The sequence below is a fragment of the Schistocerca piceifrons genome, chromosome 8 (assembly GCF_021461385.2).
Source record: "Schistocerca piceifrons isolate TAMUIC-IGC-003096 chromosome 8, iqSchPice1.1, whole genome shotgun sequence".
NCBI lineage: Eukaryota > Metazoa > Arthropoda > Insecta > Orthoptera > Acrididae > Schistocerca > Schistocerca piceifrons.
The window spans coordinates 287,593,537-287,621,180 of record NC_060145.1 but is presented as its reverse complement, the minus strand read 5'-3'; the positions used below and the strand labels follow the sequence as shown (position 1 = coordinate 287,621,180).

The 27,644-nt window shown below is 37.8% G+C and overlaps 1 protein-coding gene across 2 annotated transcripts in view; it reads right to left on the bottom strand.

Moving 5' to 3' along the window:
• Window positions 1–27,644, bottom strand: part of LOC124712048 (glutamate synthase [NADH]) — a 386,910-nt gene that overhangs the window by 55,856 nt on the left and 303,410 nt on the right. For both annotated transcript variants that reach the window (XM_047242338.1, XM_047242339.1), the window contains 10 exons: window positions 25,935–26,135; window positions 25,635–25,815; window positions 19,068–19,276; window positions 18,566–18,748; window positions 7,869–8,017; window positions 5,602–5,740; window positions 5,005–5,184; window positions 4,105–4,238; window positions 2,894–3,053; window positions 2,558–2,760 (listed from right to left, as the gene is read on the bottom strand). In XM_047242338.1, coding sequence (XP_047098294.1) covers window positions 2,558–2,760; window positions 2,894–3,053; window positions 4,105–4,238; window positions 5,005–5,184; window positions 5,602–5,740; window positions 7,869–8,017; window positions 18,566–18,748; window positions 19,068–19,276; window positions 25,635–25,815; window positions 25,935–26,135 — 1,739 coding nt within the window. The remainder of the gene's footprint in view (window positions 1–2,557; window positions 2,761–2,893; window positions 3,054–4,104; window positions 4,239–5,004; window positions 5,185–5,601; window positions 5,741–7,868; window positions 8,018–18,565; window positions 18,749–19,067; window positions 19,277–25,634; window positions 25,816–25,934; window positions 26,136–27,644) is intronic.

Sequence of the window (27,644 nt, the reverse complement as noted above, 5' to 3'; positions counted from 1 at the left end):
ATCTCTGCTGTTTTTCTTTACTTCCATCTTTCTTCTGTTCAGCCTCATACCCTATTTTGTACTATTTAAGACTTTTCATTGCATTCAACAGGTACTGTGGTCCACCTCAAATTTCACTGAGTATGGCAGTGTCAGCATCAAATCTTATCATTGATATTCGTTAACCCTTCTTTTAATCCCACTCTTCAGCTTTTCTTTTATTTCTGTCATTGTGCCTTCTTCACATACACTGAAAGTGGGGGGGGGGGTGAAAGACTGCATCCCTGTTTTACATACTACAAATCTGAGGATTTTGTTCTTGGTCTTCCATTCCTATTGTCGCCCCTTGGTTTGTGTACGTTTTATACATTACCTGTGTCTCCCTACAGCTTGTACTTATTTTTCTGAGAGTTCTGAACATCTTCCACCAATTTACAATGTCAAACATTTATTCTAGGTTGGCAAATCCTATAAAGATATCCTGACATTTCTTAAGCTTCCTTCCATGATCAAGCACAGCATCAGAATGACCGCTCTGGTGCCTTTACCTTTCCCAAAGCCAAACTGATCACCACATGGCTTATATTTTATTTCCTTTTGCATTCTTATGTACATTATTCTTGTTAGTAACTTTGATGCATCAGCTGTTAACATGATTTCATGATAGTTTTTGCGCTTATCTGCCCTTCCTATTCTCAGTATTGTGTGGAAGATATTTTTGAAAGTATGATGGTATGTCTCTTACATCATAAATTCAACACATGAACTTTAATAATTGTTTGTTTCCCAAATTCTTCAATATTTTGAGAAATTCCAAAGTGAAGTTATCTTCATGCTTCTGCTTTATTTAATCATTAGTCTTCCAAAGCTCTGTTGAATGGTGGCTCTAATACTGGATCAACTACGTCTCCCATATCAGTTCCAAGTTTTACTTGTGGTGTCACCCAAAGAATGAAGTTCCATGTCAAAGTTGGTGCCCCTCATGACAGAACCATAAGTAAGAACAGTCGCTGCTTGATGAAGTGATGACTAAGAGACGTCGATGAAGAGAGACCCTCAAGAAGTTCCATATACCAACACTGCAGGAAGATTACTTATGTCAGAGTGCAATGTTTGTCGGTCTACCTCTGCAACCATAGCTTATAATGACAGCATCATCTTAATCACATACAGCAGTGCCATCTGTTTCAGAAAACAAAACTGTACACTGAAGTTTAGAGTCAAATGTACATTGAGATATGAGTATCATTCTGTATTTTGCTGCCGAGAATTCTACTGGGTTGTATGGCCTTGGTCCATGGAACTCTTCTGTCCCTGACGTTTTGCCCAAAGCTATGTTGGACATCTTCGTAGGCGCTCCTGGCTGTGCCGAGTCTTGCCGACAGGTGAGTGACGTCGAAGAATAGCCTAAATACTGTGGAAAGTGGGTGTGGTCTGGATTTCACGTGATAGCAGAGATAAACCTTGTCAAGGATAAAATATAACTATCGATCATAGTACACCAAAGAAAAATACTTCTCATTGATTCTGTAGCGCTACTGTCCATATATCGCTGAGTTTCATAGCTCTTTCTTCTCTGTTAAAATTATCCCCATGTTTATATATTTCGATGGCTTCTTTATATAGCCATGGATAATAGTTCATCATAGGACATAAAACTTCAGTTTCTGAAAATTTCACTGCGTGATCACCCGACTCGAGCATGTTCCGCCACGGCTGACTTGTCTGTGTTCCCTAGTCAGCGAAGACTTTTATGTTCCTTCAACCATGTATTCACACTTCTCTTTGAAGTTCCAATGTAGACCCTACCACATGTACATGGAATCTTGTATACGTGACTTGCAGACAGAGGACGACATTTATCCTTAACGGAAGAGAAACCGTGTTCTTCCATCGCTGTATACTGTCGTTGTCCTTAGGCCTCCTGTTATTCGGTCGCAAAACTCTATTAATTTCCTTACTAGAGTACCCATTCTTCTCAAAATAAATATGCTGGAAGAACAGTTCCCATGTGAGTAATTCAGAGGATCTGGTGCTGTAGGGAGAATCAAAGTGATTTGAATACTGAAGCAATTACTGAACTAATTGGTGCTGTTGTGTCCAAAATGTTCAACAGTTTGGTGGCAGAGTTTGTGATTAGCCACAGTTTGGCAGTAACTATTCATGTGAGTAGACCAGCAGTTGTTATCCCTATGAAGAATGCTGCACAGTTTTACGTTTTTAAAAAAATAACATCCACCAAATAACTGTCCATATTGCCTGATTTACACTAATTTATCCAAATTCTGAAGTTCCAATTGACTCTTTGGAGCATCGTGATTGGTTGGAACTTAGATAAAACCAGAAAAGGGGCTAAATCAGCCAAGCACACCACTCCTCAGAGAGATCAGGCCTAATCTTATTGAACCACACACCCACCACCAACATCAATTTGTTCAAAGTTACAAAACAATGTAGGTCAGTTTTTTTTTATGAAGACAATCTCCTGTGACATTCTCTGGGATTGTTGGAACAATAGGGCGTATTTTGTTTATCGACATACCCTCATACTGTTAGAGGGGAGGAAAGGTTAACTCACCGAGTTTTATCCAGTATCATGTCCAAACGCTTCTTTTCCATTGCACCATCAGCAATGGCTTCTTCAATGTCACGCACTTTTCCACCATCAGTGGGAACAGCTGCTGGAGCAGCCTGCTCTGTTACTCCATTTACCAGTGGTTGAGCAGCCTTCGTTTCCTCAGCCAGTTGACGCAAAGCTCTCTGATATTCATACGGGAACACCTAACAGCAAGACAGAAAAATTGAGATTAATATAAACTGTGAGAATCCTTTATACAACAGCAAAATGACTTTAAGAACTTAAAACATTTCTTGAACAATGTACTCACTTAGCACAAAGTGAGAGGTTACATACCTTTATGAATTTGCTGGTTGGCTGAGGCCATGTGTTAAGAAGATCTGCTGCTATAAGTGATCCTGTCTTTTCTTTAAATTCTTGAAGCAAGGTTTTGACGTAATCTATATCATCCTGCTGGTCTAGTGGCAATAGTTCTACCATCTCCATGTTGCATTTGCTGGAAGAAAACATGACAATTCCTGGGTTAATATTAGCCAATTTTCAGAAAAAAAGGAACTTATTTGAAGTTGGTGGAGACAATTTTTAAGAAAGATTCTACTTTTAAAAACATTACATGGTGCCAGAAACACTTCTGACTTTTAATGATTAATATTCACCCAAAAATCATTAACACTGTTTCTAAAATGTTTCAGTGTAGTCTGCATACTGCTTATACAGTTTCTTAACAAAACTGTATCAACAGACATTATTTACAATTAATGTATAATGATATGCAATTACTCCTTGCTGACATTTGAAGTCTTCTCACATTATTTTTAAACTCTTGAAACACTGACATGAACTGGGACATCTTTACTAGAGGAACTGCATATTTGTTAATCAATAAAGTTTGTGCTTCTAACCCAACAAATTAACTTACCTTGCAGATTTCAGATTCATGTTTTCCTTTTTACTTATCTTCAAAACAATACCTTCCAGAACAAGATGAAGCCTTATTCTTTGCTGAAGAAGTCCTAATAGGACACAAGTTAAATTTCAGAAAGCATAAAAAAACCTGAGGCTTGAAATTCTACATTACAGCTTTTCAAGTGTAAGAGAGGAACAACAAAAAGAGCTCAATCTCAACTGCCATTACATACATGATCATTTACACAAATGCTTTTCCTGAACATATCTCGCAGCACAAAGGAAACTGTCTACAGGAATTCCTCCAGCCAACTATGAAATCATAGCAAGTTAGGACAAGTGAAAGAATAGGATTATTAAAGTACAGCATGGTTCAGAGAGTTGTTATTTTAGATCTTACACTGAAAAAACTAGTTAAGTGTTTATATTCTTTCATTTTAATATAAATACAGACCTACATTTTATGATAGTGAAATTACTTCCCAAATCCTCTCACAGGACACAGATTTTCATTCCAATCAGTTTCTAGCTGGATATATTTACTCAAAAGCATCCATTTTTTACCTAATGGATGTGGAATTTACACTTAAATCCCAAAACATAAAAACTAACACATTAAAAACAAAGTGGTGATCGCATACCTCCTAAATGATCCATCAACATCCAAAACATAAGCTATTCCACCAGACATTCCAGCAGCAAAGTTGCGACCAGTTAGACCAAGTATAACAACACAGCCTCCCGTCATATACTCACAACCATGGTCACCAACACCCTGTAGTTATACACAAATTAACCATTAGAGACAATGTTTAATAAACTGTTATCTTAATTTCATTAATGAAATACAGCAGCATACAAATGTCTCAGACATGAACTTTCAGAAAGCAATATGTGCGTCTTTAAACATTACAATGGAAGTGTTTAAGAATGTCATTACAGTTCGTTACATAAGAAAATAAAGTTCCCATGTTATTTCTAAGATATAAGGTAAAATAACCAATGTATGATTTCTGTTTTAAAGTAATTAAACATGTCAGTTTCTTTTGAAGGGAAAAAAGAGCTTTTATAAGGCATCAATTGGAAATGAGAAAATCTGAGTGTGTAACTGTGGAATCCATTAGCCATTTGTTTTGAAACTACATGATCTCCAGATTTCAGTTTTTCCGGTCCTTTCTGTGAAGATATCCTGATAGAATATTGTACACCCTTGTATTTATCATCTGGCAGTACATCCTTGTATTTATCATCTGGCACCCGCAGGCAAAGTATAAAATATGACCAATATGTGATACATCAAGAATTTCAAAGTCTGCACAAGAAGCAGCTGGAATGTGTGTGCTAAAATGGAGCAGATCTGATTCTCATCTTCAGCAAAGAATGACAACCAAATGTCATTTGCAATAACATACTTTATGACAGACTGCACATTCTATCATTAAACAGGTTTTTTTCCATGTTACATATCATTGTATTCTCTGTGTCTTTTGGAGAATTAAACCAAAGACAATCTTCACAGCACTTAAGCTCATTATTCCTACCTCAACAACAGCGACAGCTCCGGAATTTCGCACTGAGAAGCGCTCGGCTGCTATTCCTCTGAAGAATGCCTTTCCACTTGTAGCACCATACAAGCAAACATTTCCCACTATAACATTAGCTTCTGACTTGAATGGAGAAGTCTTTGGAGGAAAGATGACGACTTCACCACCAGATAAACCCTATTGTGAAAGAAAAAAATAACATTAGGATTAGGATTATCATTCCTGAATCTTGAAATATTAAAATTGTTTAATTTCATACTAACTTACTGCAATGCACTAAATTCCTGAACTGAAAGTTCTCTTAAATGCACTTTGTAAGAAGAAAGTTTAAAAATTACAGATGATTTGTCCTCCAGGATCAGTTAGGACCATTTTCAAACAAGTTCAAGGTTTCAATAGCATAATGATCAGGAAACAATACATTGGCTACCATTTAAATAAAAAACTAGTATCCATCAGAAATCTAAATTCAGAATACAAAAATTAGCGCAGACACTATGTGGGATAGTATCTACTTAGCCTCATATTTCAAGACTCATCCATCAAAGCTCTGTATGTGATTTTAACACAATATACTGTGATTTCCTTTGTTACCTTGCCCACATAATCATTAGCATCTCCTTCAAGTGTCACATGAATTCCTTTTGTCATGAAAGCACAGAAGCTCTGGCCTGCTGACCCTCTGAGCTTCACATTTATGCTGTGTTCAGGAAGTCCCTCATCTCCAAATTTCCTGCAAGACAAACAAAACAGTGATGTGACAAAAAAAATTTAAAAGCTAGTCATTATCACAAATAAAAATACAGGAAAAGTGAGTGTAAGGGGAGGAGAAAAGAAGTACTGTGGAATGTTGGAGTGTAAAGTCCCTCATACATCACTGTCACTAGAAACTGGGGAGTGGATCAGTAGAAAGGTAAATGAAAGATGTTGTTATGGTTTGAAATTCCAAAAACACCGGGGTACAACACACAGTTGAGATTCATTCTATCACTTGAGATTCACTGTATCTTTCAAAGAAAAGGCGTGTCAGATAAAATAAAAACAACAGGATGTTATTTTATAGTATTCTGTGTGACCTACTGATACATTTGTTAATGTTTCGCTGTACTATGTCCTACGGGATGAGTAATGGAAGCAGTGAATGCTATGCGTTGGTAGATGTGATATATATGTACAAACAAACGATTACAGTTTCAAAAAACACGAATGACTTGTTCCAGGGAAAGAGCTCCACAAATTGGAGAGGTCGATCACTTGATTGTCCACCTCTGGCCCCTATGAAAGCAGTTATTCAGTTTGGCATTGATTGATGGAGTTCTCAGATGTCGTCCCGAGAGATACCATGTCAAATTCTGTCAAATCGGCACATTAGATCATCAAAATTATGAGCTGGTTGGGGGGGGGGTCCTGCCCATAATGCTTCAAATGTTCTCAACTGGAGAGAGATCCAGTGACCTTGCTAGCCAAAGTAGGGTTTGGCAATCATGAAGACAAGCAGCAGAAACTCTTGCTGAATGTGGGAGGGCATTATCTTACTGAAATGTAAGCCCAGGATGGGATGCCATAAACGGCAACAAAACTGTGCTGCACTGTAAGGATGCCACAGATGACAACCAAAGGGGTTCTGGTTTGAAAAGAAATAGCACCCTGTACCATCACTCCTGGCCGTCGGGCCACATAGCAGACGACAGTCAGGCTGGTATACTACTACCATCCGGGGTGTCTCCAGACACTTCTTCGGTCTCTGATGTCATTGACTGGTGCAAAATTGTGTTCAGCAATCAGCCCTGCTTTGAACTAAGTCCCAATGACCAGCAAAGATGTGTCTGGAGATATTTTATGGAAGTAACTGCTTCCAGTGACTGTTCGAGAATTGTGTAATCCTACAATAATGGGTCTTTTTGTCTATGTACATGTATTGCATTACATTTGCTTATGTTGAAGTTCAATTGCCACTATCTACACCAAGCGTTAATCCTCTGCAGGTCTTCCTGTTTTCTGCTACAGTTTTCTTGCATTGTGACGACTCTGCATACAACAGCATCATCCATGAAAAGCCTCATGGAACTTCTGATGTTATCTGTGATGTCATTTGTACATATTGTGGGAAGGAATGATCGTGTAACATTTTTTATCACTTAAGATTTCTCTCTGTTAAGAACGACATGCTGCATTCCATTTGCTAGAAACTCTTCACTACAGTCACACATTGAGCCTGATATTACACACACTTGTATTGTGTTCATTAGGCAGTAGTGAAGACCTATACTGTGCACCTTCTGGAAGTTAAGGAACATGGCATCTACCTGTGCGACTGTATTTACTGTTTTCTGGGTCTTGGGGATGAACAGAATTTTCACCACAAGAGTGTGTTCACAATGTGCATTTCGTAACACAGCTAATGAACATCCCCCCCCCCCCCCCCAAAAAAAAAAAGACATTTTCCATCCATTTCTCGATACAGGCAAATTCCATGCATACTGCATTAACTTAGGCATTTACATAGCTTTATAAAGTACAAGCCAGGCAGCAGTCCAGAGAATAATTTCTGAGAGTCGTTATCATACAACATTCTTATGTATTTTCTTCCGATTATGTTTGCCTGTCTATTCTCCACATTTTCATTATGTTTCTCTCACTCATGTGCATGACAGTAATGCACAAGTGGCCACCTGCCTTTATGATATAAGTTTCAACCCAGCAAAAATTAAACCGATAACACTTTTTCCTGCAACTATTATGACCACCACCACCACCACCACCACCACAGAAAAAAAAACTGTTTGCAAAGTTCTTTTGCATTTGATTGTTTGTTTCTTTTGTTTTTGCGCCCATCACATTGCAGTCACCATTATACTTACATTGAAATTTGGTAGCTGAGCGTAGAAGCAAATGCACGGTCCTCATTGCATATGTTCATCTCAATATCAACACTGGATTTAGTACCGGCCAATACAGGAGCTGCTGCCTCGATCAGTTTGTTGTCCAGTCTTTTCTCCAGTCCAAAATCCTAATGAGAAGCAGAAATTGTCTGTTATACATAAACAGTTAAAGAATACGCAGTTAAAAATTACTTACGATTTACCAAAAAATCATGGAAGTAACTGCCCAAGCAAACTTCTCCAGTCTGTTAGTTAATGCTGTTATATTGCATAACTAACTCTACATGTCTTACTGCGAGAATAAACCATGCTATGTGAATCACTCATTTGAGCATGAACACAGCATCCTTGCTGAACTTTTAGCAATCCATTACCACCCAATCAAGGTATGGAGGTTGACTGATAGATGTACACTGCACATATATTAAACACCAACATTTGGCAGTACCAAAATGAAGCAAATTGTAATATGGTGTGTGAAGTCCCGTTAACAATCCTAGTATACTACATCTGCAAATAAAACAAAATTTTTTGGACATTTTCCTTAGGAAAAAATAGCGACTGGTAAAACTGTATTAAAATTATTTCATCAAGACAGTCTACATCACATGGAAGATGTTCATATTTCACTTTATTAGTGGTTTCTATCTCTTATTAGACCATCATCAGACCACTCTTTTTTACTCTGTAAACAAGAGTACTACATATTGAAAGTTGTCGAGGAATGAATACAATCACACATGTCACATAATAGAAATAAATGGCTGGTATACCCTTGGTGACAGCAGGAGCGGGGCCACTCTGAACTCTGAAGAGGCATGTGGAACACTGCTGAGTTGAACTCAGTCAATCGTGATATTATAGCAAAAAGTTCCACCCAGCGTCACTGGCATAACGCTGCCACTAGCCAACAGTAGAGGGCTGTTACCATAATCTATGAAAACTGATTGTAAACGTATATTATCGTAAGCTAAAGTCATAGGAAAATCATGGAAAAAGAATTAGAGATATTTTGAATACACATAAAAGATGCATATTATAAACCTTTTTAAACAGAGAAGAACATCTCTGTCCAGTGACACTGTCTCCTTTTAAAACGTGCTGTCCACTACAGGTACTGGCTATCAACATGTGTTTGGCAAAGATTGTTGGCAGGACACCAACTGGTTACCACAGAGACAAATGTTAGTCGATATGCACTGCTATCAGCCAAAGATGTTGCAGCCTCAGTCGGATGCTCTCTACTATTGGCTAGAGGTGATGTTATGCAGGAGATGGTGGGCAGAGCTTCTGTTATAATATCTTGAGTGACTGAGCACCACTCAGTAGTGTTCCGCTCTGCTCTTCAGAATGGCTTGCTCCACATCACTGGCTCCTGCTGTCACCAAGGGTACATCAGCCATCTATTTTATATTATTTTGCATATATGATTCTATTCATTCCTTGACAGCTTAGAATATGTAACAGTCTTGTTCAGAGTCAAAAAAAAAAAAAAAAATGGGTGATGGTCTTAAGACCAAACTGGTCACCAAGTGAAATACACAATTTGCATGTGATCTAGACTGTTCTATTAAAATAATTTTAAAATATAACAAAGAGGGAGAACCTTTTTCAACGACTGACTGGCTTTCATAATACATAACTTGACATTAGTTTCTTCAAACACTGTGAGAAGTAGAGTTAGTTTCACAAATATACTCGAAAAAGCAAATACAGATCTGACAAAACTACATATTTCTACTTTTTTTCCCACTTCTATGGTATGTTTTCATCTCTATATTTGTAACATTCAGTAGGGCAGGATAAACGATGTCTAGCTCAATGGTAAGTATCTGATTCTGAGATAGAGTGATATCACTTCACTAAACTGTGCCACTGTTTGGAAAAGTGTTTCTAACTGTCTACAGACTATGTTGAAACTGAAAATATGTAATCGAACAGGAAAGTCTAAGGAACTCTTACACATAATTTCCATCCAAAAATATCATCGACTGAGCCAGCTCTTGATTATAACATGTTTTTACTGCATGAAATCAGCTTTGTAAATGAAATACTACAGTCTACAAGACAAACTGCAGATCTAATAAGTTTATACAATGTCATCCGTAAATATTTTGACAAAACAAAGTGCAGTGACAATTTTTACAGCATTGAGCATGAGGATATGAAACGGCTTAGCTTTTCCTGAGTATACTGTTCAAAAGAGATTAAAACAAATTTTAAGATACCAGATTTCATTTTGAAATTCTTTAATAAAGGCTGTGATAGTCTTACTCAGAAATATGCAGATATGCCTTATACTATGATCTGTTTCTAGCAATGAATCTTAATTGTTTAAGTGTAACAAGGTTATGGATGGCCTAGACGCATCTTCTGCCTTTTCTCCCTGCAATCACTATTGGCCTATAGACTAAAGCAGTGCCAATATCTTCCAACTATTAAACCTGATGTGTGCAACACAAATGTCATTACCAACATTTAGAACAGGCTTTGGGGTCCTATTCATGGTCATCTGCAAGGAACACAGACAATTTATTATTCACTGCAAATCTCTTACACATATCTAGAAACTGCTGTCTGTTACTCTGACAAATCACAGGTTCAATTTATTCAGGCATTACACTGCCAAGCATAACTGAAAATATCGCATTCTTCACAATGGCTGCAGAGTTTAGGTATGAAACTTCCTGACAGATTAAAACTGTGTGCCCGACCAAGGCTCGAACTCGGGACCTTTGCCTTTTGCAGGCAAGTGCTCTACCATCTGAGCTACCGAAGCACGACTCACGCCCGGTACCCACAGCTTTACTTCTGCCAGTATGTCGTCTCCTACCTTCCAAACTTTACAGAAGCTCTCCTGCGAACCTTGCAGAACTAGCACTCCTGAAAAAAAGGATCGCTCGCAGGAGAGCTTCTGTAAAGTTTGGAAGGTAGGAGACGAGGTAGTGGCAGAAGTAAAGCTGTGGGTACCGGGCGTGAGTCGTGCTTCGGTAGCTCAGATGGTAGAGCACTTGCCCGCGGAGGCAAAGGTCCCGAGTTCGAGTCTCGGTCGGGCACACAGTTTTAATCTGCCAGGAAGTTTCATATCAGTGCACACTCCGCTGCAGAGTGAAAATCTCATTCTAGAGTTTAGGTATGTTTGGTAGTCATATTATTCGTGGCAAATTATGCTGTATTCTTTGATTTGTTCACTGTGTTGACACTATTATACAGTGAAGACAGATGCAAAAATTTGCACAACAGTGCAAAAATGAAGTCCCTAAATTTAACTTGTCACTTCATCATATATGCTGTTACTGAGCTCCAGAACACGTTACATTACACACTCAACACACAAAATCAGTCAGCAATTCATTGGACACTTACCCAGTTGTAAAACAAGTTTCCCTAAATTTGTCATTTGAAAAATATGAGGTGTTCTTATATTCTCAGATTACACTATTGCTGCCAAGGTCAACATTTTTATTTTTAATAGATTAATATAGGAGTCGCCTTACATTTACATATGAAGCTTTGGCTGTTGAAGTTTCATACAAATTTATTTTGAACAGTCCCAAAGGGTAAGCCATATTAAACAATATTTGCGTTGGAATAGGCTCAAGATTTCTCGATATGACAAAGTGCTCCATACGGTGTTGACCTTGCACGAACAATCACATGACATTTGACTCGTGGTGCTAGTGCTATGGATTCTTTTAACCAGCTTTAAAACAAGTTGATGACATTCATTCATATGAACCAAGAAGGAATATTCGTCCAGAATGAAATGTCCAGCGAATGAAATAAATCACATTAAATGGACTGTAATTGTTGTTGCAAGAATAAATTGCAGCTGAAAGACCCATTGTGGAGATAGTATGAACAGATGCCACTAGATCGCGGGACGTGGGAAAGTTCAAGAATTGGACTGAATAGTCTTATTTATATATTGGTTGCTGTTGTTGCATATGAGCTGCACCCTACAAGATATTGCCATCAATGTTTCACTATTGCTTGAGCACAGCACTAGCTAAGGTAAGTTGGAGGGGGAATAGTGACCCAGCTTGGCTGCAAACTGTTGTAAGTGCAGGAAGGAGGGTGTTGAGGAGGCAAAAATTTCATTGTCCAGCCAACCATGAGAATGTACTGCATATATTGGCTTTTTATGAACATCTACCATGCTTAAACTGCAATTTTCCTGAATCCATTTGCTCTCAGAATCGAACTGACTTTAAAACTGGACAAGTACTCAACAGTAGCATACATTTCTGCAAGAGACGCTGAAAATCTAGATCTAGATGGGGGAGGGGGGGGGGGGGGGGGGGGCAGTGGTGTATTTACATGTGTATGCAGCAATGTTGTCAATGCTCAGCTGCTGGTCCTACACATACAATGAGAGAGTGGCCGGCAGACAATATGTTTGGAAGCAAGAGACGTAACTTTCTCGCATCAGTATAGAAGCGAAATTCACAATGTGTACAGAAAAAAGTAGCTGTGTTCTCAGATCCCACAGTAAATATTTGTGACAACAGAGATTTAAGTTTCACAGCTGTCCTGTTAGAATGATGATGATGACTAAAATGAAACCACAGACAACAGGATAGGCAAACAAAAAAATGCAATGAAGACAAAAAAACTGATATAAGCAATTTCTTTTTGTTTAATTTATGTCTCCGTGTATTATCAAAATATTGACAATCAATAAGTGGCTTAAATTCAAAATGGGTGTCATATTAACATTTTACACAGCTCCCTTACAACAATGGAAGTTTGTAATTTTGATTAGTCACTATATATTAAAAAATAAAGTTTTCTCAAGGGGCCTGTTAAAAAAGTTGAGGTGATCTTATATTCAGGGTCACTTTGTACTTTGATTGATACAGTACTCTCACTCTTCTACCAGTGCTACTTAAATGTGAATACAGCCCATGTGGCCAATACTCTTGTCCACTACTAGAGAAAAAATGTTTGGAATCCATTAATCATATTTGAATGTGATATACAGGATGTGGTGGATGTACTTTCATAAATTATGATACGAGTCACGACTCATATATTAAAGACCATGGGCCAAGTATGGCAACATTCTACGTTTGAGTCAGGTATAGCAGACAGTTTTAAATTGCCAAGAAGTTTCAAAACACTCTGCTGTAGTCACAGAACATGTAAAACTGCTTTACTAGGTTGCTAAAATAAACATATGTTTCAGCTTAAACTCTGCTGCAGGGTGAAAATTCGTTGTGGAAATGGGTTAAGAGTTTGTGGAAGGAGCCACTGGTATAAGTTCTCCCTCTGTCGGTAATTGGCAGGCAAAAGATTCTGCATATGCTGGAAATTGTGAAACTGTAGCTCCAAGGAGCCCACTTTTTTTTTGTTAATTTGTTTTATTCATTATGTTTAGCAACATTCAAATAATACAATATGATAAATGTTTCAGATTATCTGTGTATAACTCAGCTATAAAAGATCCACAGCCAGTGGGTTAGTTTTTCATGCTTAAAGACACAGATAAAATACTTAAATTAATATGTGCACCTTATCAGTTTGTTTGGAAGCAAGATAATGAGTAGTTCTGAGTCAACCACGAAATGAATGCTGTGTTTTTATTCCTGTATGAAGTAAGACGGTTTTCAAGTGTCCAATGGACACAAATTGGTGTGTACCATTAAAACAAGTCAATCACTCTTTGAACTGCAACTGTTTCATGGAAGCAATGGAGGAGTATATTGTTTAGAGAAATATATATTATAAATAATTCAGTGCTGTGTATTTCAAATTATGCACTCTCTGAAACAGCAGTCAGACAACTTCAAGCTCATGATAACAGCTGTAACAGTACAGGACACTTTTAAGAATTGTCAAATATCAGGATTGTGCATCGTTGTCACACCACACTGTCACAGCGGAGACTTTTTCAGAGTGTGTGTTAAATACAAATTGTATACAAGACATGTCTTTCAAGTAAGTATTGTTTTGAATCAAAACTAAGACAAGTAGACTTTTATTAGCAATTTTATTTTTACCTGGAAGCCTGTACTTCAATCTACTTTTCCACATAATTCCCACCAGTATTCAGCATGTTTACATTTGTTTGCATTTTAAATGCTTCCTCCAATTGAGATTCCCTCTGACTATGAAATATGTGCTGTGGCTCATTTTCTTACAGTTATGGGTGTGAAAGTGGCTGAAATTCATCAGGTCAGTGAAGTGTATGGAGAAAACACTACAAGTGATCGGATGGTATGGAAATGGATAAGGGCTTTTAAAGATGGCTGTACAAATGTCCACGATGAGGAACAAAGTACGTAATCTTTAGTTATTACTGATGATATGGTGCAGAAAGTTGATGGAGAAGTGAGAGAGGACAGTTGCTTTACAATTTTGATGTTACATGACTATTTTCTGCAAATGTCAAGTAGTGTCCTTTATGCAAATGTTGCCTAATCAGGCAGCATATTTCTAAAAGGATGGTATTCGAAAGCGGTTGTATGACACAATAAGTGCCTTAATATTGGTGAGAATTATGTAGGAAAGTACATTAAAGTACAGGGTTTCGTGTAGAAATAAAATTGCTAAGAAACACCCACTTTTTTTATTTCAGAGTAGTACTTACTTAAAAAACACTCCTCATTTTTTTTTTTTTCTTTTCAATAAAATGTTGTTCCACTTTAAGTACTGTAATTTTGAGACTGATGTTGACTCACTCACTGTGACAGTACCAATATAAACATAGCATTTGCTCCACACCCCTCTCTACAGTTTTTCTGCTTTTTAAATTGGTACTTAAACATGCTCTCATTTATTCAGTGCATTTGTCACTTTCATATATTTCATATATTTCTCGTGTAATAAATGAATAAATTTCTGAAATGAGAAAAATTTGCAAACCACCACTGTATGGTATGCGCATGATCTTACCATATAGATACTTTGTTCTGATTGGTTGAGAACTGTAGCCTGTGCTACATTCAAATTTGACAGCTGGCATACATGTGTTTTGGGCTGATTTGTTTATAATATTACACAAGTTGCATGGGGTGAATACATCAGTGTATTTCAAGTAACTGAGGACATTTCTGTAAACATGCATATTTATTACTCACCAACATTGGTACTATATGGTTGTGGGAATTATATTTGATATCAGACAATGATGTCTCTGTAATTTTCTTGATCTTTATTTTTGCATGTTTGAGTAAAGGTAGATTGTGATTATATGATTACAGTTTTGTTGCTTTACAGTTGCATAATAAATTTTTCATTGATTTCACCTTGGAATCCCACGCATGGAACTGATCGCTGTTGACCAACACAAATACATTCAGTGTAACGTAACAAGATTAGGTCATGACTTTACTAGGGAAAACACTGCATTTGTGATACATTAAAATTGTTGTATAAAACTTATTTGTAGAAGCAATCTGACATTTGCATTTGTGGATATGGGCAAATATTCTGAAAGTCATACCCAGATTTGTTACTAATCCAGACAGATGATCGTTAATTTCACACTTCAATTTAGTTTCCTTGTGATTCACTTACATAAATGCTTAACATATATACTGAATGCCTCTTAATGAATCCAAAAAATATTCATGAATTAATAAAAGTTTCTCCCCATATCATTCTTATCATCTTTGTATGGGAGAAGTTGAATTCCGAACTTTCATGAAAGAAAGTACAGGGTGGCACAGATACAAGTATACAACGTAAGTATAGAGGAAACATAGCGAAATTACAGAAACAAGGAACTGAAATGGACTTACCATTTATTTACAATGAAATATACAGCGAAAATACATTTATAGAAGATGCTGAAAGTGACCCACTGCAACATTAATACAGAGCTAATTATATCTAAACACATTCCGTATTGTGAAAAGGGAAGCTGCTACTCACCATACTGAGGATCTCACTGAAGGCTTCACAAACCACAATTCTCCTCCCAAACAAATCTCCCGTGCCTTATCTCGAGTCTCCCACCACCTCACAAAGTCGCACAGTCTGGCCACAGAGCAGTATTCCCCTCATAACTAAGTACCACCCAGGGCTGGAGCAACTGAATTACACTCTCCAGCAGGGTTTTGACTACCTCTCATCATGCCCTGAAATGAGAAATGTCCTGCCCACCATCCTTCCCACCCCTCCCACAGTGGTATTCCACTGTCCACCAAACCTACAAATATACTCATCTATCCCTACACACGCCCTGCTCCCAACCCCTTACATCATGGCTCATACCCTTGTAATAGGCCTAGATGGAAGACCTGTCCTATACATCCTCCCACCACCACCTAATCTCGTCGAGTCACAAATATCCCCTATCCTATCAAAGGCAGGGCTACCTGAGAAACCAGTCATGTGATCTACAAGCCAAGCTGCAACCACTGTGCTGCATTCTATGTGGGCATGAAAACCAACAAGCTGTCTGTCCACATGAATGGCCATCAACAAACTGTGGCCAGGAAACAAGTGGACCACCCTGTTGCTGAGCACGCTGCCAAACATGACAGCCTTCATTTCAATGAATGCTTCACAGCCTGTGCCATATGGATCCTTCCTACCAACACTAGCTTTTCTGAATTGTGCACGTGGGAACTTTCCCTGCAATATATCCTACATTCCCATAACCCTCCTGGCCTCAGCCTTAGTTAGTCATTGTCCTCTCCCATCTAGCCCCTTCTCTGTTCCCATTGTTCCCATTCCAGCACTGCAAAGCCCCCATTCCTCCATTGCACCCATTCTTTTTACTTCTATCCTTTTCTGCTATCTCTCACCCCCTCCCTCCCCCCACCATCTCTCTGCTGCCCTCCGTGTAACCTCCCAACTGCACTAGCTGCCCGACCCTCTTTCCACCTTGTCCCTGCGCATTCCTCAACAGCATGTCACTATCCACCACCCCTACCCCACTATCCCTCCTCCTCCTCACCCCAGCCTCCTCATTATCCCCACCCAGTCACCACTCCCATCATGCACTGGTGCTGCTGCTGCTCGCAGTGTGACCTGTGTTACCCGAGACTGCAGTCGTGTGTGAGAGTTGCGTTTGCATGAGTGTGTATGTGTGTGTGCCATCTAATTTTGAAGAAGAGCTTACTGGTCCAAAGCTATCTTTGTGACAGTCTTTTTGTTGTGGCTATCTGCGACTCAGCATCTCTGCTATACGGTGAGTAGCAACTTTTCTTTTCACAATATCATTACATTCCATCCTGGATTTTCCACTGTTTGATCTAAGCTTATTCAGATACATCTGGCGTAAAGTTCGGATATCGACGACGGCAACTTCATGGATGACGTTGTTTCATAGTTCCTGTATTGTGTGTGGGTTTGTTTCTTGGATCTTACTCTTCAAGTATCCCCCACAGGTAAAAAATATCACATCCTGTTAGATGCGGCAAACATGGTGGCCATAAATGTGTGCTGAAAGTTCATTCCTCAGTAAAGACATCGTGGACTCACTCCAGGGGTAGCTTAAAAATGTGGCATGTTGCCCCATCTTGCTGGAAGAAGCAGCATTGTCTTTCAGATTCAGGAGCTGATCACAAAAGGTATAAAAAATTTCGATATATCTAATCTTGTTGAGGATATTGTCAAAAGATATCAGCCCAATGATGTGCATTCCTCTTACACCACACCAAACGCATATTTTTTCATCAGGACGTGGCTGCTGACACACAATGTTAGGGTTCTTCATTACTCAGTACCTTGTGTCCTGTGAATTCACATGAACAGAAAGATGTAACCATGCTTCATCACTCATGATGTAATGCAAAGGGTCTAGCATAAATCCAATCGCAGTAATCTACACATTTCTGATTGTCATCCTTCTGTAACCACTGCACAACCGTCACACAATATGGTTTTGGATCAAGACTTTTCATTATCTCCTGGCAACCCCTCCTACTCACATGCACCTGTAGACTTCTTTGGGTTCAGACTAATTCTTCGGCGAATGTCTGCAATAATTTCTGGTGTGCAGACTGAAGGAATTCTTTGTTGTTTTACATTTTTAACAGATCTGTAGTTATGCCAGTTTGTATACAGACTCCATATTGCTCTCTTTGTTGGTATCCTCTATCCACACACTTTAGCCAAAAATTTTTGCAAGTTTCCTTAACCAAACCTGTTTTTACATTTACTTCCACAATTTCAATTATTTCTTCTATCGAGAAAGTCACTTTTCAGACGCAAAGATAAACGTCTAACTTCATTGATGAAATAAACTGAAATGCTGACAGAAGAATGCTAACAATTTATTATCGCATAAAGACTGTCCATTTCTGTAGGTGTGTGCTCTACTTCAGACATTGAAATATTGCATTCCAATTCAAAGGGGAGGCAGGCCAGTTTGAACTGCACCACCCTGCATTATGCAGTCTTCATTATTGAAGAACAGGACAGACAGCATAGGTAACTTAATTTCCATCCAATTTTTCTTCCTAGTGTAACATTCGTGTGCTGCTGTGTGTGTCAGGGGTGGTAGAGATTTTCGGTGCTCAGCAGTGAGGTTGTCAGTGCCCATATTTATGTGTTGTACCTATAATTATGCCATACTGCCTACCTGTAACCACATCCTTACTATCAAAAACAAAAATACTATTAAATTCTCTCTCTCTCTCTCTCTCTCTCTCTCTCTCTCTCTCTCTCTCTCTGATATATTTAATTAGTAACACCTACTAGAGTTGCACTTACGCACTTACTTGTGTTTCTGAAGCAGCTACAATGTTCACACCAGGACGCATGTGTAAAGCATTCTTCAGAATCAAACCGAAGTTGAGCATCTTTGCCTTTGCATTTGCAGAATCAGTAACACGCAACAAATCTGTACGACCAATCAGGTCCTGAAATTTTCTTATACCCAACTTTGCCATGTGACCACGTATCTGAAATAAAGCAGAATGATACATTAGATACAGATTTTTCTGCAGAAGTATGGAAAGTGAAACCAACTTATCTTACTGAAGTAATATTTAACATATCATCTTGAAACTGATATCAAAATATAAAAATAAATAATCTATAATAATAAGTTTCATTTTTAATATTTGTTTGTACAGTTATTATTCACGATGTTAGAAAATTAGTAATATTTATTTCAATAATGTAGTCTACTCTTGTTAGTAATGAAGTTCGTATGTTTTGTAAAAATTTTGTGAATGATGTGGTGTAACACACAATGAACAATAGTTTGTGACATTATACCTCTTCAGCAAGCATAAATAAATAGTTGATGACATGCTCTGGTTTTCCTTCAAACTTCTTGCGGAGTACAGGGTCCTGAGTTGCAATTCCAACAGGACAGGTATTAAGATGACATTTCCGCATCATTGTGCAGCCCATAACAATAAGTGGTGCTGTGCTGAATCCAAACTCATCAGCTCCAAGCAATGCGGCAACAACAACATCAAATCCTGAAACACAAGTGATGACATTTAAATTAATAAACAAAGAAAGAACATTCATGGAGGAATGTCTTTGCAACTGAATGAATGGCAGTTTTGTTTTTTTACCACAAATGTTTCACTTCTTTCATTTATGAAGCATTTTCGTGGGTTATAATACATCTTTGTTTAAATATGCATTATGTAGTAGTAACAAGTACATTACTATGTTATCTGTTCTCACATTATTCTCTTGTTTTCGTTTTTCAGGTTACAAATAACTTTTGCAGCCCAAGTTTTGAGAGGTTAAATTATTGGTTGGTGTACCTCATGATTTCCAATGTTGCTAGCCCATGTTGTAGTCCTGGAGATGTATTTACTCAGTCCCCATACTCCAGATGGCTGATTTCCGATATTTTTTCACCCAGATGTACTACAACACTTCACTTGCACAAGTCATTATGTATTGACCATGTTTGTGCTTAGAATGTGCAGTGCTGCCAATTGTCACTGTGTTTACCTCACTTGTGTTTGTGTGTGCCTTTACCTTTGCTGAACACACAATAAAATGTGGACATGAACCATCCAACATGGATCAGGACATGAAAATTATTAGGGTGAGTAATTGCAACAGATGACTCCCGACATTATAGGAAAACTTTCATGTACAAAGAGCCCTTGTAATTAAAAAGAAAGTAATTAATGATCAAATTAGTGTAAGGAGTAACTCAAGCCACTAAAACAATAACAAACTGAAATGTTAAACATGAACACATTCAACACACAATGCCAAGTGCAAGTGAAGTGTTACAATACATGTCCGTGGAAAAACACCACAAACTGGCCATCTGGAGTATGGGGACCAAGTAAACACAAATGAGCTAACAACATTGGAAATCTTAAGTAACAGCAAACGATAATTTAACATTGGAAAACATGTGCTGCAAAAGTTATTTCTAACCCGAAAAATTAGCGAATAACATGAGAAAACTCAACATAGTAACATACTTTTAATTATTACATATTGAATTTATTATATATAAAGCAAATCTATATTACAGGCCACTGAAAATTCTCCATAAATAGAAAAAGCAAAATGCATATGTAAAAAACACACTGCCTGTCATTTAGTTGCAAACACGGAATGAAGGTCAATGAATTTTGAAGTGGTAAGGAATGATAAAATTCAAAGAAATGACGGGGTCAAAAAAGGAAAAAAAAAAAGAATTTTTGTTCCAACAGAAATAATACTGTCATTGTGCTCCAGTCCCTTCTGGTGATACCATCATCAGCACTAAAAAGCATTAAGTGTAATGCTGCTTTTTGTTGACAACTAACAATCTAAAATATGTAAAGGTTTCATATGCCACTGAAAATTTGACACAGTGTTTTTAATTTTAGGTGTTCCTATTGGCAATACTAAAAGCTGAACCTGGTAGGTATTTCTCTATCACTTTTTAAAACTACAATTTTCTGAACATAATTTTTGATGTTACACAGTTGTCGTAACTGTATAAAATATAGTAACTGAATATTAATATTTTATTTATTTAGCATATGGCTAATACAGACATATACATATGTACATATTGACACACAAGAAACTTAAGTTTGTCTTTACAACTGAATATCCAGTTCTTCAATCCAGCGCACTCCATCTGGAGTTGCTAGCAGGAAGTCCTCTTCAGCACCGTGACAGGCTCGAATCCTGCATTCACTGACAATGAGGTGAACAGTCTGGTATGGAGCCTCGCAGTCACAGGCTGGATTAGGCCACTTCTTCCACTTAAAGAGAGCATCCCTGCATCGACCATGGCCAGTACGGATTCTGTTGAGAGTAGTCCAGGTCTTGCACGGTAAGTCGAATCCACTTGGAAGTTTAGCACCTGAGAAGATGTTATGCAGGCGCACATCTGTCATTGCTTCCCACCGACTTTTCCATTCTTCAAGAGGTCTGAAATCCTTAGCAACCATGTTAGCACCATCACACAGAGTTGGATGGCGTGATTTCAGACTCTTACGAATTAAAAAAGCCAGGTCGCTAAGCACGGGTAGGTTAGAATTCCTGGAGATCTTGTGGAAATCTCTCATAAGGGCAGTACATCTGCGTAGATCAGAAGGCATTATACCGGTTAACAGTGGAAGCCAATGAACTGTAGAAGATCTGACTGCGCCAGATAGTATGCACACTGTCGTATTCAGCTGGGTGTCAACAAGCCTTGTATGATGACTGTTCATCCAAACAGGTGCACAATACTCAACACTTGAGTACACCAAGCCCACAGCTGAAGATCGCAGTGTGGTTCCTGAAGATCCTCAGGTAGTTCCACATACCTTATGGAGGATGTTGTTTCGAGTCCTCAACTTTTCAGCTAAGTTAAGAAGGTATTGTTTGAAGCATAGTGTATTGTCCAAGATGACACTAAGATATTGTGGGTTCCAATTATGATGAAGAATTCTGCCTCTGAAACTGAATTCCAGTTTTAAGTTCGCCAACCAATTATTTAAGTGGAAGCAACACACTTCTGTTTTACTAATACTGGGTTGGAGTCTCTAGATTTTTAAGTAATTATCTATTGCAGTCAGGTAATTGGTTAGAATTTCTTCTGTTTTCATTTCCTGGTGTCATACGGCTAGAGCCAGGTCGTTGGCATAGCAGTATTTTCTGGACAAAGTGTCAGGTAGATCAGATAGATATAGATTGAAGAGTAATGGTGAGAGAACTGATCCTTGAGGCAATCCGTTGTTCAGATTCCTCTCCTTACTTATGTTGATTCCAGTAATTACCTGGAACTTCTGATCGCTTAGCATGCTGTTAATCAGTCAAGCCATTGTTCTGCATGGTATGATGTGGAGAAATTTGTAGATAAGGCCTTCCCTCCACACAGTGTCGAAGGCGGTAGTTAGATCGACAAACACCACAGATGTTTTCTCTTTCATTTGGTATCCTGACTCTATGAAGGATGAGAGAGACAATACTTGGTCGCAGCAGCTACGCCCTGGTCTGAAGCCTGCCTGATCAACTGGAATGTTCTCTAGGATAGCACTACTTATTCTATTATACACTAGCCTTTCAAAAAACTTGTAGCAGCAGCTAAGTAGGGCAATGGGCCGATAGCTTTCTGCCGAGAAGCTGGGTTTGCCAGCAGAATTTATTTCAGAATAAATATTATCTTTGCCTTTTTGAACTCCAATGGAAGTTGATCAGTCAGCAGGATATCAGTGAAGAATTCTGCCAGTCACTTCCTAGCTTTTCCTCCCATATGGATCAGGAATTCTGGATGGATACCATCGAATCCAGGCGCCTTAAGAGATTTGAGGTCCTTCAGTCCAGAGTCAATGTCTGAAACTGTGAAAGGATGGATATACTCAGATGAGAGAGATGCCATCTTTTTCAGGTCACGAAGCTGTTATTTGGTATGTCTATTATGTTTCTTGTCAGGCGGCACTCTTGAGGTAGTAATGATGTGGGAAGCAATTTGGTCTGGTGATACTTCAGAATTTTTTCTGCAAACTGGTGCACTTCCTCCCAGTTTTCTCAGAAGACTCCATGCTTCCCTGCTCGAGTGGGTAAAGTTGATATTTTTGATTCTTTCTGCCCATTTCTGCCTCTGAGACATGTCCAAGCTGGACAATAGTTCCATAGTTATCTCTGTGTCACCACTTTGCTGGAAATGTTGGAACAGTGTTTCACTTTCATCATTTCATCCTGGAACATACTCTTTTCGGTATCCTCTTGGCATTTTAATATTGATTACATTATAGTCTAAAACATTAATTTTAAGTGTGACTGAGAAGGCACTAACTCATGCAATAGTAGGAGTTGTCCTATGCATTACCCACAAGAGATTGACATTCTCCGGCAAGCTGATTCATATTTATGTACCCGTGTATATAACTGCCTTTTTTTCTATTTTAGTATTGAAGTCTTCGAAAATATTTTTTTTTGTCTTTACACTATTTTCTGAAAAAAAGATAAATTTTAGTATAAAAAAAGGCATTAATGAACACATGTATTGGGAAGCAATTGTCAAAATACCAAATTTTCTGTACAAAAATTCCAGAAATAATTCAATGAAACCCTTTTATATTATGAAATTCCCATCCGTGAAGCCATGTCCACGCATTCTTTCATTCTTGGAAATATGCAAAATAAACCAACTTCTTTATTTTTAAAATGAGGATGCTGCAAATGTAGCTGAACTGAAGAGCTTCACTATGTCGAGGATGCAAGTTTTCCTATTCAGATTGTAATTTATATGTTGCGCCAAAAACTCAACCATATTTATTGCTCGTACCTCATTCAGTAAGTAACAGTTCTCATGGAAAGTAATGAACTGTGTGTACATTTTACAATAATCCGTTCACCTTAAACCATGTGTTGATATTTTTTAGTATTTTATTGCTTCTTCAGTAAGAAGCACTGCTTCCATTTTACATGCCTATAGGCTTGTAGAAAGCCATACCAGATAATTAGTTTTTCCAAATGAAGCCAGTATTTACCCGAGTGTAAGACGACCCTGATTATAGACAATGCTTCTTTCTTTTTCAAGAGGTCTTGAGAAAAAAAATATTTTTAGCATATTCTTATTAAACAAAATCAACAACTGTTTTATCTGACAAAGTATCTGCCTAAGAAATTATTGTTACACCTATTCTAAATTTATGCCATTTATTGATTTTGATAATACAAGAAGAAATAAAATAAACAAAAAGACATGGGTTACATTAATTTTTGGACAATTTCCTTTTCTACATTGTTTACTTACTAATCCTGTCATCTGCAGCATCACTATTTTTAATCATCGTCCTAATAGCACAGCTGTGAAATTTATATCTTTGTTGCTACAAATAACTTCTATTTCTTCTGAAAATGTTGCGATTTCTGGGGCTGTGGTTAGATTTTGGACGTGATAACACAGCTGTTTTTTATTCAAATACATAAATGATTTCGATTCTCTACTGACATTAGATTGTAACAATGTCTCTTGCTTATCATCTGTGTGCTGCTCTCTCACTGACTGTGTACCTCCATTTCGTTCCCATCAAACGTCACAGTGAAGATTCATACCACTGCAGCATGAAACACCTAAGTATGCCGGAGCATGAAACACCTAAGTATGCCAGTGGCCCCTATCTGAACTTTTGCCATCTCCTGCAAAAATGAATGATATTGTTGTGTATTTATCCAATTTTAAAGTCAGTTCAGTTCTGAATACAAATGGATTCCAGGCAAACTGCAATTTAAACAATGTAGACATTTCTACAAAACCAAAGTATGTGGTATAGATTCACATGGTTTGCAACAGGACACAATTTCCTGTCTGCTCACTACTCCCCTCCCTGCACTTATTTAGTTCACAGCCAAGCTGGTCCTGTTCCCCCTCCAGCCACTCCATAGTGCTGTGCTTGAGCAACTATGAAAGAGAGATTGCAGTCTCTTCCAGAATGCAAGTCATATGTAACAACAGCAACAACTAATACATAAATTAAAGACCACACTCACAATTCAGTTCAATTCTTGAACTTTCATTCGTCTTGCAATCTAATTAGGTCTGTCTGTACTATTTCCATGATGAGTCTTGCTGCTGTAATTTATTCTCATTACAATTACAGTCAGTTTAATATGATTTATTTCATCTGTTTTCATTCTTGATTATTTTTCCTTTTTGTTTCAATTGAATGTCACCATCATGTTCTAAAGCTAATTAAAAGCTGGTAACATTTTTATCTGGTATTCGAATACATGAACAGTAACTGACTTTCTCATTTGCAACCCACTCAGTAATTCGAAAAAATGTTCAAATGTGTGTGAATTCCTAACGGACCAAACTGCTGAGGTCATTGGTCCCTAGACTCACACCCTACTTAAACTAACTTATGCTAAGAACAATACACACACCCATGCCCGAGGGAGGACTCTAACCTCCGGCGGGAGAGGCCGCACAATCCATGACATGGCACCTCAACCCGTGCAGTCACTTAGTAATTCATTACAGTCTTTCACAATCAAATAAGATATCTACTTCAGTTCACAATCAAGTAATGTTTTTCTGAAGGGCAAATTTCGCATTTGAACATAACCTTTACTCATAAAGCACCATTAATGTTTGTACGTGAATATTGTCTGCCCAGCCCTGCCTTTCTGAATTCTTTGAAATAAATCTTCACGTAACCTCAATAGCCAAAGCTTTATCTGTAGAGAGCATGCCTATAGATTCTATTGAACAATGTAAAAATGTTAAATTGTTTAATCTGCAAATTATAAGATGACTGTATTTTTCAAATGACAAGTTTAAGAAAAAAAAAAACCTCATCTTATAATTGGGTAAATATGATATATTTTAATTTATTGCTTCTTTACAATGAGATGTGGAAACAGTCTTACCTGTGCGGATCTGTCCATCAGCCTGAACAACCACTCTTGACCGGAGGTTATTTAACACAAGCACCTGATGTGTCTCTGCAATTCCAAGTTCCCATGGCAACCCAGCATTCTTAATTCCTGTCCATGAACTTGCTCCAGTGCCTCCATCATGGCCAGAAATCACAATGTGCTCTGCTTTTCCCTGGTAGATAGGAGAAAAGAAAGAGATGATAATTATACAAGTTAATGTTCTTATAAAATAATACAAGGCCTCCTGACCATGATAGTAGCAGAGTGTTTTTCACTATGTATGTATCTTACCTTGGCTACTCCTGAAGCAACAACACCAACACCAACTTCTGATACCAGCTTGACAGAGATTCGAGCATTAGGATTAGCACACTTAAGGTCATAGATCAACTCTGCAAGATCTTCAATAGAATAAATGTCATGATGGGGAGGTGGTGATATAAGACCCACACCAGGAACAGAATGTCTTGTTTTCGCAATATCTTTGGTCACCTGTAAGAACAAATGGTTTCTAAAGATTGGTGTTTACAGCATATTCGTGTAGAAACATAACTCAAAATATTCTCACATGTCATAATACATTTTTACATGTGTTTCAAATTATAGAGAGTGGAAAAGTGCTTGAAGGAATGTTTTGTAATTCAGTCAGTAAACTGCTGCCTAATGTAATTAGTAATTATGAAACCACCAATGAACCACCATACACGAAAGCCTTATGATTATCATGCTAACAGTAATTTCAGAATGTCATTTCAGTAATCAATCTTGAAGGTGGTTTCATGATATTCTCCATTCCCATTGGTTGTCAGCAGTCTTCCGCTTTTCAGCCCAACTGCTGCATCATTCCTCATTCATGTCTTGCCTTACGTAGTCTTATCAATGTCTATCCCATGAGTCTTTCCTTTCACCTATGTTTTCAGCAGAGGTTCATGTCATAATGTGTATCTAACCATTCTCTCTCTTCGCTTCATTATAGTCTTTATCAGACACTCTACCTCACTGAGCTGTTAAAGGAAAGTTCATTCTTTAGTTGATTAATACATTTTTAAACAATGTCCTGTATCCCACATTCCAAAAGCTCCTAATAATTTCATTCTATTTCTGCCTTGCACAATATCCACGTTTCACAGATGCAAAGAGCTGTACTATAAAACCAGCTTTCAGTGAATCTTTTTCTGGTCTCAGGATTTACTTTTTTTGCGGCTAGTAGCTGACTTTTTACACAGAGCCATTTTGCCTCAAGCAATCCTTTCTTTACCTGTTTTATTTCAGAGCCTGTAAAAATCACACACATGTTCAATATTTTCATGTCCAAGTTTAACATTTAAACAATCAGCATGTCCATCTGCTGTGTTCACCATTCCCTCAGTTTTCATTTTGTTTATGAACATCTTATAGCCACCAGCAAGCACACAACTCAATTCTTGTACAATTTCAGCAACCACTATTGTCATAATGTTTATTTTCTGTCCTCTAAAGCTTCCACACTGATAATTGTACCATATTTCCCTTACTGCTTCTTCCATACATAAATTAAATGTCAATGGTGACAATTAGCAAATCTGCCTCACACCATTTCAGATTTTGGTCTCTATCCCATTGCATTAGTCCCAGCTTCAAATAAAGAGAATGGATTACTTTTTCGTCCCTGTAGTTGCTATCACATTGTCAAAGGAGACACATCTTATGTTATTCAATATTATCAAAAGCAATTTTCATATTTATAAATTCAACTTGTGTGTTCCTTTTCTTTTCTCATGTAAATATATCCTGTATTATTTTGGTTGCCGTGATACAAATTTCTAAATTATTCTTACTTTTTCCGAAACAAAATGAGTCCACTTCAGATCTACTCCTATTACATCCTTTCTTCCAAAAAGCAATCTCTTGAGACTTTTTACATGTGGCGGTACACTGATTTTACCATAGGTTTTACATGTATTCACTCTTGCTTTTCTCAGGAGTAAGCTAGGTACATGATTTTCAGCCTCTCAACGGACA